The sequence below is a fragment of the Pezoporus occidentalis genome, unplaced genomic scaffold, assembly GCF_034315485.1.
Source record: "Pezoporus occidentalis ecotype Australia unplaced genomic scaffold, CSIRO_AGI_Poc_V1 ctg45, whole genome shotgun sequence".
In the NCBI taxonomy this organism is placed as follows: Eukaryota; Metazoa; Chordata; class Aves; order Psittaciformes; family Psittacidae; genus Pezoporus; species Pezoporus occidentalis.
The window spans coordinates 1,577,501-1,594,766 of NW_026915780.1; the positions used below are offsets into that span (position 1 = coordinate 1,577,501).

A 17,266-nucleotide genomic window follows, 5' to 3' on the forward strand; every position below is an offset into this window, starting at 1 on the left:
GACTTCAAACAGTATTTCCCTCCAAAACAAAATACCTTCCTATCTTTGTAATACATCCACTAAATATAGCATGAGCTATATTTTACCACTTTCTCGGGTCCCTCATAATTATAGAAGCCACCAATGTTATTGCACTTACTGCTTGGAATGGTGGCTGCATTTAGTGAAACATAACGCAGGTTGTTTGCTTTTCTCTAGGAAGTATTACTTAAGAGAGCAGCAGACCTTGTTGAAGCCCTATACGGGATGCCCCACAACAACCAGGTAGGTCACCAGCACGGTCTTTGTCTCCACGCCTCTGGATGTAAATCAATACCTGCTCTTTGCAAAGCTGGCAGAGCCCCAGCATGTGCTTTTTGGACACAGCCTGGCTTTGCCAGCCACCTTGAGGGCACTCTGATGTGATGCAATGCTCTGAGGGAAACGCTTCATCTTCCCATTCTCTTCTCACCGCTAGTTTGCCTATCAGAAATGACAATTAAGTGCAAGGTGCCAAAAGCATAAGCAATCATTAAAGCAAGAGAATAACCTTGAACTCGGGCCAAGATATACAGTGACTAATGGGAAGTCCTAAAGAAATCTGCTAAACAGAGCGGATAAAACATACTGTGTTTTGCAAACTGCTGAAAATACATCTACTGCCCTGGATGAATGAAGTGTGTGTTACTGTTTTCACATGACTTGCAGCACTAAACTGTAATCTTATGTTAATTTCTTTATTTCTTTATACTTACTGTGTTGACATGAAACTGCAAAGTGCTCCGGTATGTAAGAAGGAGAACAGAAGGTGTAGCTGCAACAAGCAGCAAAACCCCCACCCTCCCTATAATTTCCCATCAATCTGTGGATCGTTAACGTTACTGCCATATTGCAATATTCCAAATATTGGAATATTTGTGCAAATTAGCCTCTGTTTTTTTTATCCTTGCAGGAAATCATCCTGAAACGAGCAGCTGACATTGCTGAGGCGTTATACAGCGTGCCACGCAACCACAACCAGATCCCCACTCTAGCCAACACTCCCGCTCACACCGGCATGATGGGAGTCAACTCCTTCAGCAGCCAGCTCGCAGTGAATGTGTCCGAAACCTCGCAAGCCAACGACCAAGGTAGGTGGCATTTCAAGAGTTAATCATGTTCTTGCCTGCTTTTGGCCAGTCCCTATTAATCCGAGCTGGTGTCACTGCTGTGCTCTACCTCTTTTTCTCCCTGTAGTCGTATGTCTAGTTGTGTAATGAAATGCCGCCTTTAACTTTCTCGTAATATCTAATTCTTCCTGTTCTTTCGTTTACTGTTATCATAAAGCATCTCCAGTGGAAAAAAAACCAACAAACAGTGTAGAAAGCTCTTTATTATTCACAGTAAATATGCAAAGTGTGTGTTATTTTAGAGAACAATTATGTCTCGGTATCTCCACCTGCTTTTGGAATATTTACACAGATAAATCTAATTTGATGTCTGTGATTTTAGAATACTTTGTTTATAGGCACGTGTGACATATATGTTACTAATAAAAGTAATAGTTGATTTAATTTACCTGTTGTAATTGAAAATGCATGTGGCATATTGCATTTAAAATTAATTTTGATACTAATGAAAGGAGGGAAACAGGATTATTAGCTCTGCTCAAACCCGTATTTTTTTTTGCTTGCAACATAATTATCAAATTGATTGCTCAGATAGGAACAAATTGTTGTTTAAAATCCTGATTCTGCTATGTTTCCTCTTCTAAAAAAATTGTCTTTTAATGCATTTCCAAGCTAATAAGCCTTATAAAATTCTGAACTTGATCTTGAATTAGTTTTCACTGATGGCTACACCTTACGCAAGTACGAGCCTGTTGTTAGTATAAAAATATCAATCATAAAATGAAGACCCCAAAACAGCCTTTTAAAGTAAATCAATGCAACAAAAAAAAGTTTTTCTTGTCAGCTCTGGCATTTGAAGGCCTGGAGAGGCTGAAAGTTCATTCAGTGTGTTGGTACAAAGCAGGACTTGAGCCTGTTGATAATTGCTCCTAAAGACAAACGTGAAGGCACCTGACACAGCTGGATCGAAGAGAGCTTTTGTTGGCTGTCTGTGCTAAGAGGAGAGACAACATAGAGTGCTCGCAGATGATTTAAGTAGGGTTGGCGTGATAAGGTTATCTCAAACTGCAAGAGTTGATAGGGCAGTAAGAGACAACTTAGAGCAAAGCTGTGCAATCAATTAAAACTGTGTAATATATGCTGCATGAGGAAACCCCCCAGCCCTAAGTCTATATTATAAAATAACATGATCTTTTTGGGGTGGGGGGGTTTCTAACACAGTAGGTTACAGTCGCAACACAAGCAGTGTTTCCCCGCGAGGATATGTTCCCAGCAGTACTCCTCAGCAGTCCAATTACAACACAGTCAGCAATAGCATGAATGGATATGGCAATGCCGGCATGCCCAATCTAGGTGTACCAGGTTCCCCTGGATTTCTTAATGGCTCCTCAGCTAACTCTCCTTATGGCAGTAAGTGTCTATTTTTGGTAACACATCATCATATAGATTCATATTTACTACAAAAATCAAATACTTGCATTGTTTTGATTTCCTCTATTGTGAGCTACTGGATAAAAGGAGGGGTGACTCTGGAGGCTGGACGTAAAAATGACTGTAATAAATTGATCTGTTTGTGCCATAATACAATCTCAGATAGAGAAAAAAAGACAAAATTGGACTGCACAATTTGTAAGAAAAGTCCAACACAAAAGAGTTTGCCTGTTATCCAGAGAGTGGCCAAGCCAAGGCATTTCATTTTTTTTCTTTTATATATATTTTTTTATAATATATATATACCTATATATATTTTAAGAGGCAAGGCCCTATCACTCTCTTTTTCCGTGTTTGCCGTGAAAACCTCAATCTGAGTCCTGATTATTTTTGCTTTATTGCAGTAGTGCCGTCAAGCCCTACCATGGCAGCCTCTTCGGTCACCCTCCCTTCAAACTGTAGCAGTACACACGGCATTTTCTCATTCTCACCTGCCAATGTCATCTCTGCAGTGAAACAAAAGAGCGCCTTTGCTCCCGTTGTCAGGCCCCAAGCCTCTCCTCCACCATCTTGCACCAGTGCAAATGGAAATGGACTTCAAGGTGAGCTGGATCTCTCAATTTCCTGTGTATTGCTTTTTTTGGTGCATACACTCGAGCCTTGATCAGTTTATTTTGGAGAAAGGTACCTGGCTATTTTTGGTTCTTTAGGTTTCTGGTGCTCTGGTAGTGATGCAAAAGCAGGAGAAGAAGTAGGGTAGTGGGAGTGGTATGCTGAGATTTTAAGCAAATCTTAGTTCATTTTTAATACTTACATTAGAAGAAACACTGGTTGATTTTGTGGCATTTTCCCTTAGGAATTTGTGCCTTAAATTTTAAAGTAAGTTTGTATCTCCTTAGAAGTTTCATGTATGTTATCAGAACACATTTCTATGGATGCTTAAAACCAGCAGCATTCCAGTGTGCCGTGATGTGATTTCCTCATTTCATATTGGATGCAACAGTTGCTTTAATATATGTCAAATTAGTATGAATCAGGTTAAGCTCTTGCTTGGTGAACTGTAAATCAGGTTAAGCTCTTACTTGGTGAACTAACCTTCCCTTGGACTAGCCAGCCCCTTGTGCAGTGAGTTTGCATGCTCTGTTGGTCCCAACTCATTCTTATTGTGGTGTTTGAGGGGTTACTCCCCTAAATGAGCTACTAAATATTTTAATTAAGGCAGGCAATTTTAAGCTTCTGCGTTTTTTACTCGGTGTGATTTGGTGTGGGTAGTGTAATGAACCATTTGTAAATCAGTTGCAGAATTCCCGTGGTCACCTGCTGGGAGTGGGGCAGGAGGAAGTGCGATACAGTATACGTTTGGTGGAAGAATAAAAATATGAACAAAGAAGCCTTCCTTTTTATGGCATATTTTAACATTTAGAAGATAATGCTGTCAGATGCATTAGAGCCCTGGAAAAGGTTTGTTTGCCTCTGTTTTACAAATCTTCAGCCTCGGTGCACAGGGCAGTAAACTGAAGCACTTCAAATCCCATTGATACCAGAAAGGGTTGTGGACACTCTTACCCTGGAGTCAAGTCCCTCCTCTTGACTTTCTTAGTTAAGATGTAAGGTAGCTCAGTGTTATTTATTCTTTGTATTACTACAATATCTCTAATACCATGAGCACTCACAGGCAAACAGATAAAGACGGATATCTTGATTTGCTAAACTAATTCTGGACATCTGCATTTTGTGGTATCCAATTTAAGGCACTTTGGAGAGATGTGATCCCACAGAATTGCTTGTCCACCCAAAATCCAGGCCATTTGAGACCAGCATCTCAAAAGCTGTATCTTGTTATTAAGTCCATGGCCCAAAGAAGCACCTGAGAGCTTATTGTGCACTCAGGTCAGTGAGGGGCAGAGCATCCAGCTACAGAAATCTTACAGTAAGAGGGAAGTTAAAGAAAAGAATAATTAGATTAACATTTTTTGTCATTGCATAGACCTTTAGTGAAGGCTTTACTATGTTACTTTAAGCAGAAAACTAAACTATTGCTTATACCTAGAAAAGGAATAAGCAATACTCTTAGAAAAGATTATACATTTATAAAATAATGCAATGTTTTATTTTCCTCTTTTAATAAAAAGACATTAGTATAAAAATTAAATACTGAAATAAAATACAAAATTTAAAGTAAATAAAGTATTATTAACTCTTAATAATAAAAATTGTAACACATGGCTTAGATCTGAGGCAGCTATTCTGTAGCAGGTATTTTTATATATTTATATATTTTTATATCCTCATTAACCTGTTGATATTGATTTACTCTGAAAAATAAGACTGTTTCAAGATCTAAGTGAAAATGATCTGAATTTCTGTAATTTCAGTATGTAAAGAAAGGGCTTCCCATCACATAGTCAAGCTTTCAGGTGCTTAAAAGGTCTGGATTGCTGCAAAGTGGGGTTTTCGGAAGAACTGGGCAGGCCAAATGCTTGCACTGAGCACCCAATCTCCCTTGGCACTTCCCCAGGGCCTCAGTAACCATCCATCTCCACCCTCAGGGATAAAATGCTTTTTGTACAAATGCCCAGTAGACGACTTTGAATCAACTAATGCTGATTTTCCTAAATAGGTCATGAAGTTAGCTGTTAGGCTGAGGACCAGCCCAGCTTTGGACTAAGCTTTTTCCATGCTCAGACAGCCCAGTGAAGGTCTAATGTTCCCTTCAACTCTGATTTTAAGATGCTGTAATCCATTTGTCATCCCTAACAAAGTCCAGCATCCCGTGGGTGCTGCTATAGCTCCAGGTTAGATGCCCCTGGGACCTGCACTACTCCCTCACCAGGCTGTCCGTACCCTGCAAACACTCAAACCTTCTGAAACACACGCATCCAGATGTAGGGATGTGCAAAAGTGGTGGGTTTTGGTTCAGCAGCCAAACTGAAAATAAATAGAAGTGTTAAACATTAATAGATAAATATAAATTGTTATGTTTTCCTCACCTGTCTAAAGGAACTAAACCAAATCATTCTGTATTGAACAAAATGACCCACAGAAATAGCAAGAACACCTTTCTAGTCCGGTAGTTGAAGCACTGAGTGCCAGGGTTGTGACACAAAGTTGACTTATTCATCCAAAGTAGCACAGCACATCATGAGATGATGCTCCACATTGTGAGAGGGTACTTTGGCAAAGGGTAAAATATGGGGGTGCAGGTTCGCTTGGGCTGAGGAGAAAATCAAACCACATCTGACATACCTGCAGTGAGTTCCTTTAGCATCATAGCAGGCAGCCATTGAGTTAATTCAGACCAAACCCATGAAAGGCTTCAGGTTGACAATGCTTCCGTCAGCTTGTCCTCACCTATCTCAACCAATGCCTGGAACTGAAATACAGCCAGAACTGAGTGGCAAGACAGGGATGAATTTCATAGAATCACAGACAAGAACTGGGTTGAAGGGACCTCAAAGCTCATTCAGTTCCAACCCTTGCCACAGGCAGGGACCCCTTCCACTAGAGCAGCTTGCTCCAAGCCCCTGTGTCCAACCTGGCCTTGAGCACTGCCAGGGATGGGGCAGCCACAGCTTCCCTGGGCACCCTGTGCCAATGTCTCATCACTGTTGTTTATGCTGTGTTTCACCTGTACAGTTATTTAGGAGTTTCTGCTTCCTTTTTCCTATTTTCTTAGTCATTTTTTAACACTGACCCCTTTTTAAAGTTTAATTACTTGCTTTCTGAGCTGTACAAGCAGCTTGAGAGTTTTTTGCTCAGCCCATTTTCTACCTTAAATTAAAATCTGGAATTCAAGAGCTGCAGTCCAAAGCAGCCAAAGTTTTTCAGTGATCTTCAAGTGTGCAAACTCATTATACAGCAGGATGTGATGGAGCTGAGTGACAGCTGAGGAGCTTGCACTGTTAGGAATAGTCACATACATTCAGACAAGCTAAGATAGAAGGAAGAGCTGGTGGTCACTGTGGTTGCACCTAAGGTAAATCCTGCAGTTTATGAATCTGGATAGGAAAGGATGACATGCTTTTTTTAACCACAGCACAGAATATGCTCCCTCTCATTGCTGGTTGTGTTACCTTTCCCCACATATGCTCTGTTCTGAGATAAAAACTAGATAGGTGGTTTTCAGGGAAGCTGGTGGACCCTGCTATGACAAGGCATCACATACCAACATGATGGGGCTGGGCAGCCCCATTTTTCCTATGAAGGTTTGTTAGCACTGTGCAGTCAGTCAGATGAAAGCATGGCCAAACCCAACATGTGACAGCTCTGCAGACACAAGTAGTCTTTTTACAGGGGTTAATCACACTGATCCTTGCTGGGGAAACCATGGTAGGATTTGTCTGTATTTGGAAAAATGCTGTTCTTGGTACTTCTAAAATAGAGAGAAAGCAGGAGCAGAACTATGAAAGCCCATCGGACCTCAGTTGGACTGTTTCTTCTCCTAACATAGTTTAAAGAAGAGATTGAGGTGGTAGGACTTATGGCTTGTCATAACATCACCCTAAGCATCAGGACCACCTAAGCCCACCACTCTAGAAGCAAGATCTTGCTGCTAGTAAGCATGTCCTCAAAAAGCCATTCTGCATTTTAGGACTACCAAAGTATGAGCATAGAGAGGTCTATAGCCAACAAGGGGATTCACTTTTGTTCTAAAGACATCCAAGAGAGGAGTTATGAAGAAAAAGAATAAAAGAGAAATCTCAGACAGGTCAGGGTGCAGGCAATGCCAGCCAGAGCTAACATGGTCTTTCTTGATGTGCCTGTGTGCCACCCACCAGCTGCGCATCCATCCTCAGCCAACTGATAACCTCATTAGGATCAAAACTTGAAAGCTTTATTTCACAGAGGAGATACCTCACTCTGTCATAGAATCATAGAATGGTTTGGGTTGGAAGGGACCTTAAATCTCATCCAGTTCCACCCCCCTGACACAGGAAGAGACACCTTCTACTAGAGCAGGTTACTCCAATCCCTATCCCACTTTGTCCTCCTATAAGTCTACAAAAGGAGGCCTTTGGGCCTTATCCAAAAAGCCACGTTCTGTTTAACTCTGTATGACTTCCATTTCATAGTCTATGACCACAAAGTGAAGTGCTTCCATTTTTGTTTAAGAGCAGGATGCTAGGGTACGGGTTCCTTAGAGCAAAGGGCTTTTTCCTGTTTAAAACAATGGACACTTAAAGTATAAAAAAATGTTTTTAGTGAGAAAGTGCTGGCTTGCTGCAAAGTTGCAACTACAAGGTGTGCTCAAACTTGGTTTTCAATTGTAATTTACTTTCTATAGATTGTGAAAGATATTGCTCTCTGGTTAAGCTTTATGACTCTAATACAGAGCAAAAGGTTCTCGATATTCCTTTAAAATTGCATCCTGCTTAATTTTCTGCTCTTCCCTTGGATGAAACTATTACAATTATTATTAAAAAACTAGCCACCCCATTTTTCTTTAGAAGGCATTTGGTATCAGTTTGCACAGCAGGAATTCACAGCTGTCAAATGTTGCTGCTAAAATATATAGTGAAAGAGATGTTTGGAGCACCAGTTTTGCACCCCCTCCCATTGTGCCACAGATAGAATTCAACAAAAAATGACTAAATTGCTTAAATTAAAGAATTCAGACTTTCCCTCCCCCCACCCATAAAAGCAAGCTGCTTTATATAAATATCCACACAGCAGAAGCAAAACATGAGATTAAGATAAATGTGTGATTAAGATGTGCAGGGTCTCAGTACCAAGTAATGATGTGCTATTTATGAAGGTATTTATACAGTCTCTGGAAGAAAAATCTGGGTTGTTTTCCTGCTAAGTTGCTCTGAAGAAGCAAATGTCTGGATCAGACCTGGACTTTAGCACGTTGCTGGCAGAACATGCCTTGAGCCGGCTGTGACAAATGGACCTCATGCCTCACCTTGACATAGAATGCAATGCCCGATCCCTGCTGAACATAACCCAGAAAAGATAACCCTGTATTTGGGTTGACTTGTGGTGATCTTGACATCCAGGGCAGCTGATGGTTGTACTGCAGCATAACGGCACCTCAAAATGATCTTCCATGGCCCTTCGATCAGGTGCACCCCATGTAACTCAACCTGTCTGGGGATGCCTGATGTGGTGTAAACTCATAGGAGTCAACCAAGAGAGCACTTGGTTCAGCAAGTCTAACCACAGAGCTAGGTCATCTGCTGGCCCAGGCTAATGTAGCGGGGAGTGGAGGAGATGCAGGGGAAATATGATGAGGAAACAAAATGTTTTGGATTGGAAGGTTCTCTGCTAATATATGCACTGTTCTCCAGTTAAGTTTTGTAACTTCTATCACTATTTAGGTTTAAAACATGCAGCATTATAAACTATGCAAAATTGTAACTTCCATTTCAATTTGACATATTTCACAAAATCACAGAATCCCAGACTGGTTTATATTGGAATGGACTTCAAAGCTCATCCAATTCCAATGCCCTGCCACAGGCAGGAGCACCTTCCACTAGATAGCTCCATGTCCCTCTTGTGCTGTTGCCCCAGAGCTGGATCAGGACTGCAGGGGGGAAGGGGGGGGGGGTCCCCAGAGTGCAGCAGAGGGGCAGGATCCCCTCCCTCAACCTCCTGCTCACAATCTGGGGGTGCAGCCCAGCCCATGGCAGGTTCTGGGCTCAAGCACACACTGAACCCGGGTCATGGGGAGCATCTCATTGACTAACACCCCAAGTCCTCAGGGCTGATCTCAATGAGTATTCAATACATCTTATTGGGGAAGAAAGTAGAATAATTGGAAACTAACCTGTTTCAAGAGCACCATTTGACATGTTTTAGAGGAGACAGTCCCATACATAATTCCCTTGGCATAAGCTCACACAGCTGCCTACAGCATCTGGGGCACCTGAGCACTTGAAGCAATCCTGGTGGCTGCCGTAGGAGGTTGTGTGATGTATGGAATGTGTACATACCCAGCTCTTCCAAACCGTAAAGCTGCAACAGCGAATCTGAAATAAATTAATATTGTTGAAATTAATGAACTGAGAAATTGAAGTTCACATCACTACACGAACAAATTTATTAATATCTGCTGTACATAAATTAAGGAGAAATATCATGGCAAAAATTAAACAACACTAAAATTAAAGACTGTCTAAATTAAGTTTCTACCAAAGAGTTAACTAGGAAAAAAGCTGCATTTGTTGGCATCTCAGTCTTTATCTGTTTAACAAACCAGGAGGTGGCTGATCAGGGGTATTAATCTCATGGCTTTTTATGGTGCTTGACCTCCAGAGTTGATAGTGGGTGTAGGATGTTTGGCTTTGGTTTTAGAGAGCCCTTGACATGCTCAGCCCTCTGTCACCACAAAGTACAATTGTGGAAATGGGAGGTTTTCCACCTGGATGCTGGGTCATGAAGTGGTGGCTGGTGTTGGCATGCTCTGTGCACCAAAACCCACTCCATGAAGCCCTTATGGAGCATTTCACTGGGAGAAGCACGTGTCCATGCCCCCCTGGTCAGAGGATGCCGTGGCATGGTGTGGAGGTACCCAGGTCTGCATCCGCCCGCCCCATCCCGCTCCCAGTGCTGAGCATCGCGATTGCTTTGAACCCAATATGCCTTTACACAAGCGTGTTAATAACAGCTCATTTTCTCTTCTCTTTTTCTTTTAGCTATGTCTGGGCTTGTAGTCCCGCCAATGTAAAGTCACTTTTGTTTACCTACCGTAGCACCAAGCTTCAGAGGATGAGCTTAGGGGACAAGTTTAGTATATTAAGACATGCTGATGGAAACAGTATCTTCACACAGAATCAGCAGCAAATGGAAATGCTACAAAAAAAAAAACAACAAAAAAACAACAAAAAAAAAATAACCCAACAACAACCCACAAAATAAAAAAAAAAAAGACTTTGTTTAAAGATTTTATTTAAACTATTAAGAATCTACATGCAAACAACCTACTTCTTCATGAACAATTCCATTTTATTGACTGAATTTTTCTCATATTTTCACATTTCTCAGTCCTGAAGAATAAGGAAAAAGCGACGCCTATTTTGTATAAAGTTTCTGATTACGTCTTGGCTATGTCTAGTACTTGCTATGTGTTGGGAGAAACTTTGTGGATGCACCATTTTGATTATCATGAAACACTGATGAAAAATGCCTCCGAACATTTTTCTGTACTCATAACTAGATTCACAATGGTTGTGTATCTCTATAATGTGAAATATTTTTTTGTGGTGGAATAAAAAACAAAAACACAAAAAGGGGGCCAAGGAGGTTATGAGCCATCAAACTGGAAAAAAAAAATGTTAAAAAAAAGCAAAAAAAAAAAAAGGGATAAATATATGATTAGGAAAATAAAACCACGACAACCGGGGAGCGGGGCGGGCGCGGGAGGGTTTCTCGTTGCTTAACTTCATCTTAATGAAATGGAACTTTGTAACTTATTGTAGTTAGAAATTGTAACTTTGATATTGAATTCTCTTGCCTTCAACAAGCACACTGACAGAGAAAGGAATTGCTACTGTCTGTTGGTTAAACAAAAAGAGACAAAAATATACTTCCACTGCTAGAGCTTCCTGTTAAGCAAGTGTGATCTGCAACATTTTTTCAACTTTTGCTAGCACTGTATACTATTGCATTCTTAGGCTACTGTGAAGTCTATGTTTCTTGTACCAGAAAATTGTCCTTTTGACTTCTAGATCCTTCTCCCCTAATGTGTTTTGTATGTGGTTATAAAATTGTAGACTTTTGTGATTTTGCCAAAGTTGTAGCTAAATATTTATACACTTGTCTTGACTTTTTTTCAGATCCACTTCAAAACCTTTAGAAAAGCAGATTTTATTCCTTATGAAAGCCTGTAAGGAATAAAATAGTCTTACTCATCGCAACACTTTCTTTCACATAAACACTTGCAGTCACTAAGGGACTTTATTTTGTAACATATCAACTATAAATATTGTATTTATCTTTGAAATTTTGTATATTGCTTTTCATCATTTGGGTTTTGTTTTTTTTTTGTTTTTTTTTTTTCCTTGGATGTCTTGGTTTTTGTCATGGCCTGGTATTGTGATGCTGAGAATAGCATTAAGCCAAGAACCGTTGCCTTCATGCTTTTCTTTAAATCGGTGTCTGTCCATTTCATTTGTACTTCAGGAAGTTGCTATAATTTAGACTTTCCATAATTTCCTTTTTTTTTTATTATTTTTGAGGAAAAGTCAAATTCATCCTTTATTTTTATATTATTTTTAAGTTATCAGAACAAATACTTTTTGAAAAAAAAAAAAAGTCGTTTGTTGTATAGTCAAATCCAAATCGTGCCACATGGCTGTAATGAATACTAGTAGAATATGTGCATGTGATACAGCCACAGAAAAGATGAATCTATTTTGTGGCTGCATTTTTATTTTTGTTTTCTTCTTTGTTTTTTTTTCCCCCCCTTTTTAAAATTTTTTTTAGGGTTTTGTTTTTTTGTGGGTTTTTTTTTGTTTGTTTTTTTTTTTCCCTAAAAAAAAGGTTGTAAAACGTCATTTTTAGCTGCCACCCATGACTTTGCCACATAGCTGAACTGTGTTTACTGGAAAAAAATTCAGAGGCCTAAAGTTTAAAATAAATTCACTTCTGATGTTTTAATTAAAAATGTTTGCCACATTAACTTCTCTGATGCCTTAAAAGTGAACTTCTTTGCAGAACATTTTTTGTGCTGGTTGATCACAGGCTTACACCACAAGTGTTAATACTACTTCATTTGGATGAGTTCTGGTGTAAAACAAAAAGAAGCACAAACCTGGTGTACAATTCTGTCACTCCTTGATGTGTCTCTTTTCTGCTGCACTCTGCAGTCCCCCAAACCCTGCACTGTTTAAAACAGACAAAAGGTTTCCTGGGAAATCAATCGGGATCATGCATAATTTTTAAATGGTTGGGGTTTATTTAGGTTTATTAGGTTTTTTTTACGGAACTTTTTTGTAACAGACCCACAGGTGACTGTACTTTTTAAACTGGAATGACCTCCGTCATGTATCGTGGCTGTTGGTGCCAAATCCATAGAGAGAAACGTGGAGTTTTGTTTTTCCTTTCTTTTTGTTTTTCCTTTGCACTAAATGGTTTGCAAATGCAGCACTGCAAAACATGCTGCAAACTGCAGCAGAATTAGTTTGAACCAAAAAGGAGGGATCATTTTTGAATTCTTTTTATGTTAATTTCTGGGCAAATATGCACATTTTAGCATAGCATTTATGGAAGGGTTGACAAGAACGATACAGCAAATCCCAGCTGAGGAATGCCGCGCGCATTTCCTGTGTGATAACTATAAGGCTTAGCTAAGTGGGAAAGCCTGAGAAGTCACTTTGGAACTGAATTGCCTCCGTTATATTTTGTCTAAGTAAGGTTTTTTGCTCTACAGAAGAGGTCACTTGTACATGTTAAGAAAGTCTGCAAGTTTCTTCATAACTGCAATCTGTTTGTGTTTTAGATTACTTAGTCAATGCACTCATCGCTTCATTGTCTCCAGACGGAAAGCTTCACTAAATGGTAGATTTTACTGTTAAAGACCCTACAATAAGATTGTTTTATCTGTACATTTTTTTCATATATTTAACTGTATAAAAAAAATGTTCATTTTACACAATATTTAATTAAAGTATTTCTTGTCTGTGAATTTCATTTTTTAGTAATTTTATCTGGTTTGATTATTAAAAAAGTGACTAAACACAAAACAAAAGAATGCAACACTGGGGGTTTCATTTCTAAACATCAGAATGCGAAGCTACATCTTGGTTCAGCAAAAGCACAGCCCTTTATATGTGGGTTTATGCATCCTGAAGATGATGAGGAAGGAGACCGCTGTTCTGGAACTCAGCAATGACTTGTTGCTCAGCCTCAGGGAAGTATTTAACCAAACTGTGCTTCAGCCACCCTTTTGGTAATGTGAAGGTAACATTAATTTTTATTTTTATTTTTCTTCTATTTTCATATCATATTGTAAAAGTCTGTAAACAGGAAAAGGTATTTTAAACGTAGCACAACCCAAATTTTCCATGCAGCGGTTTGACACCGAAGGTTGACAAATGTGTCTTTCAAGGCTGATAAGGAAGCAAATGCTTTTGTTAATTATAAGACTGAACACAAACATTTCGTCCCCTACACTGCAGTATGTATGATGTACATATAACGTACTTGACATACACTGGGGTGGGGATGACTTGGCCTCCTAGTCAAAGGGTGCTCCTGTGGGAGACAGTTCCAAAGCTAAGCCTGAAGTACAGGTCTGAGTTCTTTACTCCAGATGCCACGTGTGTGACCACACTGAAGAAGGGTATTTGTACAGTAATATGGGTCTGGCTGCGTGCACAGCAGTCAGAGCAACAGCAGCACCTATGCTGGTAAGGCTGGGAGTTTGTTATGTGAGTTTTTATCCTGCCATTAATCACAGGGCTGCTGACAACTTTGAGAGGGCACTGAGAAACTCTGAGTTCCAAAGTAAATGTATGTGCTTGTGCATGTGTCTATACTGTCCAGTGACATGCTGTATGCTGGACTCTTTCCTTCATCACCCTGTGTTTCAGCAGTTAAGTGATGGAGTGTGATGAGGAGGTGCAGCTTACTGTAGCCACAATTTACAAAGCAGGAAAACCAGGATATTTAACTATGTTTCCTTTCTTCTCCAGTATTTCCGTAATTTTTATGTATGATGAAAACAAATGTTAAAAGTAGAGAGCACTTAGAATTATTATTGTTATTATTACTGTGTATTGAAAATTGTTCCACTTCTTTGAGTGTGTATCTATGTATCATGTTTAAACAGTGGCATAATCAGACACATCCCCTTAAAAAATAAGATGGTTTTTAGGGATGAAAGTCTGTGTGATGCCTGCTGGCGTTTCTCTTTTAGGTTTATTTCAAAGGCTTGAATAATGAGCCTCTAAATGGTTCATCTAACTTCCAATGCAAAGGAAATACAAAAGGAGGAAACCCATAGATTTTGTGCTAGGAACACCACGTCCTAGAGCAATCCACCACCTATGACACATCCCTATCTGTAACTTGGTAATAGCCCTGGTGAGAAAATATGTTGTGTCAGCTACAGTGAGTTTAGGCATAGGAAGATGATAAAAATTCCTTAATCAAAGCGAAGGAACAAAATCCCTAAAAGTATATGCCAATTATTGCAGAGCAGCTTTTAAAAGTCTTTCAAGCTTTTAAAGATTATTCAAAGCACTTGAAATAGGCTTCAATCTAATGCCTCATTTCATTGCATTAAACAGCCTAGTTAATAAAGAATCAATATATTCAAAGGGCAAGGTTATCTTTTGTCTATAAGGGGTGGTGTCATTCTGAACCTTTTATAGTTCAAATGCTGAAAAAGACCTCATGAAATCCATACTCATCAAGTGGGTCAACTAGAGCAATAAAGAGGCCTCTCAAAGAATGGCTCCACTCCTTTAAAACAACTATAAGTCTTATCTCCCCACATAGTCCTCGCCAGGCTCCGCCAGAAAACGTCAATTTCTCATCAAGACAAGAGCCCCAATGATAATTTTTTCCTAGAGAATACACACAATTAGGAGAATGCAGAAAGGCTCCATCAGTGATTTGTAGCTTATTATGTCACCAGCAAGCTGCGATCTGCCACTAAGCAGATAATAAGGGCTGTTGATAACTGAAGTGTCAATACACCAAAGGATGAGTTTTGAATGTGAGCCCTTGTGCCTTTTTTCCCCCCTCCTCGTGCAGATCGTGGGGCCGATAAATGGTGCATCTGCCAACCGACACCGCCTGTTGGACCTCACAATTAATGCCGTGAATAAATAGCACAAAGGAGTTGAGATTCTTTATACTCTTTGAGACAATTCCCTGTTTTACCCTTCAAGGAGTTCTTTTATGTTCGAATAAGGTTGCTTTTAATGAAATTTAAACTCATCAGAGGAAATCAAAACCCTCAAATCAGATTACAAATTGATTTTTTTTTTTCTCTCTCTCTCTTGGTCACTTGTCATTATACAATGTCCTGCCCTAAGTTTTACAGGAAAAGGAAGAGAAAGCACCCAGGCTGGAGTCAGAGTATGCAAACAGTCTACAAAAGCATACAAAGGAGGAACGTTCCTGAAGTCCCACCAGTAAGAAGAACTTTTACAAAGTTGGTGTGTATCATTGACAAAGTGGTCGCTATCTTTACGCAGGTACTTCATAAAACACTAAAGCTTTAAATAAAATGAACTGTAAGAACTTTATATTGTATAAATTAAAGAATTAAACCCAAGCTCTCTCTTTTTCTCATATATAATGCTAAATTTCATTGTTACATACAAGAAATCAATACCATTTCTCAGCCCTAAGGTCAAAATTAACCGATGGAGGATTTGAGACCTCCTGGCTTTGTATCAGTGGGTGACATTGCCCATGCAGTGGAAATGAAATAGGAGGGTATATAATGATGGTGTTTTGATTTCTCACATAGTCAAATAAAATAACAGTTATAACGTAATGGTTCTGTTGCCTCTTTATTGACTTTGTACTAGTACCGAAAGGGCATCCTATAAAAAAGGGTGCTGTGAATTGGTCACAAAATGGTACATTTTTGGTGCTACAAAGTTTTTAGAGGATTTCAGTTGTTATGTGTCTCATTTTTTGCATTGACCTTGAGATATTAAACTGTTTGAGAAATGATTTTCACAAGGCAGCAGTGACCCCCAGAACAGGCCAAGTGGGGTGGTGAGGGGGCAAGAAAAGTATCAGAAAGCTTCTCTGCTCCAACCAGACACAAATCACAGGTTGCTTATTGTGTAAAATCTGAACCAGATCTAACTATAAGAGGGGAAACTGAGGCTGGAATTGGTTTGGGTAATGGGCCCAACAAACTTTAAAGTTGCCCTGTTTACAATGAAACAGGATGGAGACACCGATAGGAAGGTAGAGAGAAGAAAGGAGGAAGATGTAGAAAAAATTGTACAATGAAACCCAATAAAGTTGTATTTAATGATCTATTTCCTTGTCCTGTGGAGTTCTGTTGTGGGAGCAAGTGCTCAGAGAGGGTTTGGTGTCCATGGTGGCTTGCTGCCAGTGGGCAGTGTGATGCTGTGGCTGAAGTGCTGGCCTTTGGGACAATACACTGGTGGGAGGTGCTGGATCACCAGAGGTTTGCAGCGGGGGTCCCTGTATAACTGTTCTGCTGCAGTCAGCACCTTCCTCCACACCACAGCTTGGGTCCCAGATTTAAAAAACAGAAAGAAAGAAAGACAAAGAAACGATTGCTGTGGATTTTGCTTCACAGACATGAAAGTACTTTGCAACTGTAATGAGTAGAGATAATAATAATAGTAGTACTAAGCAAACAACCTCTAATAACCCTCTCACAAGTCTGTTTGAGCAGAGCAAGAGGAGCTAGATGAGAAAAGGAAAATAAAAGCCAAAGCAAGTAGGAGCCATGCCAAAGAGTGGAAATTCATTCCACGGCGCTTCTTCACCTTTCTGTTATATCAACATGTCTCATTTTAGAGCAAGTCATTAATCCAACAAACACTGCAGTAATTAAAGTATCTCTAAAGGGACTTCTAAGATTTCTCCCTGACTACTCCCTCACTTGCTTCATCCCTTAAGACACAGCCTGAATGAATTAGCAAAGGCCAAGCAGTGAGTAGGGACCAGGCAGAAGCTCTGATGGACTAAGAGGTGAAGCGAAGTCCATGGGTGAGGACCATCAACCACAGTCTCTGTACAGATCACCTGAGCTGTATCACTCAGTGGGTTAAAGCCAGAAAGAGGTGGGCACAGGAGCA

General features: G+C 39.8%; 1 protein-coding gene across 12 annotated transcripts in view; it reads left to right on the top strand.

Moving 5' to 3' along the window:
* Window positions 1-11,380, top strand: part of EBF3 (EBF transcription factor 3) — a 121,751-nt gene extending 110,371 nt beyond the window's left edge. For 2 of the 12 annotated variants that reach the window (XR_009967873.1, XR_009967874.1), the window contains exons 12-17: window positions 199-264; window positions 932-1,109; window positions 2,310-2,498; window positions 3,032-3,121; window positions 3,816-3,980; window positions 10,160-10,364. Coding sequence is in view for 8 of the 12 variants with exons in the window: in XM_062635180.1 (XP_062491164.1) it covers window positions 199-264; window positions 932-1,109; window positions 2,310-2,498; window positions 2,924-3,121; window positions 10,509-10,735 (858 nt within the window). In the remaining 4 variants the exon portion in view is untranslated. Of the gene's footprint in view, window positions 1-198; window positions 265-931; window positions 1,110-2,309; window positions 2,499-2,923; window positions 3,122-3,815; window positions 3,981-10,159; window positions 10,365-10,508 lie in introns of those variants that run through there. The other 10 variants (XM_062635175.1, XM_062635177.1, XM_062635173.1 and 7 more) reach the window with 7 other exon arrangements.
* The last annotated feature ends 5,886 nt before the right edge of the window (window positions 11,381-17,266 follow it).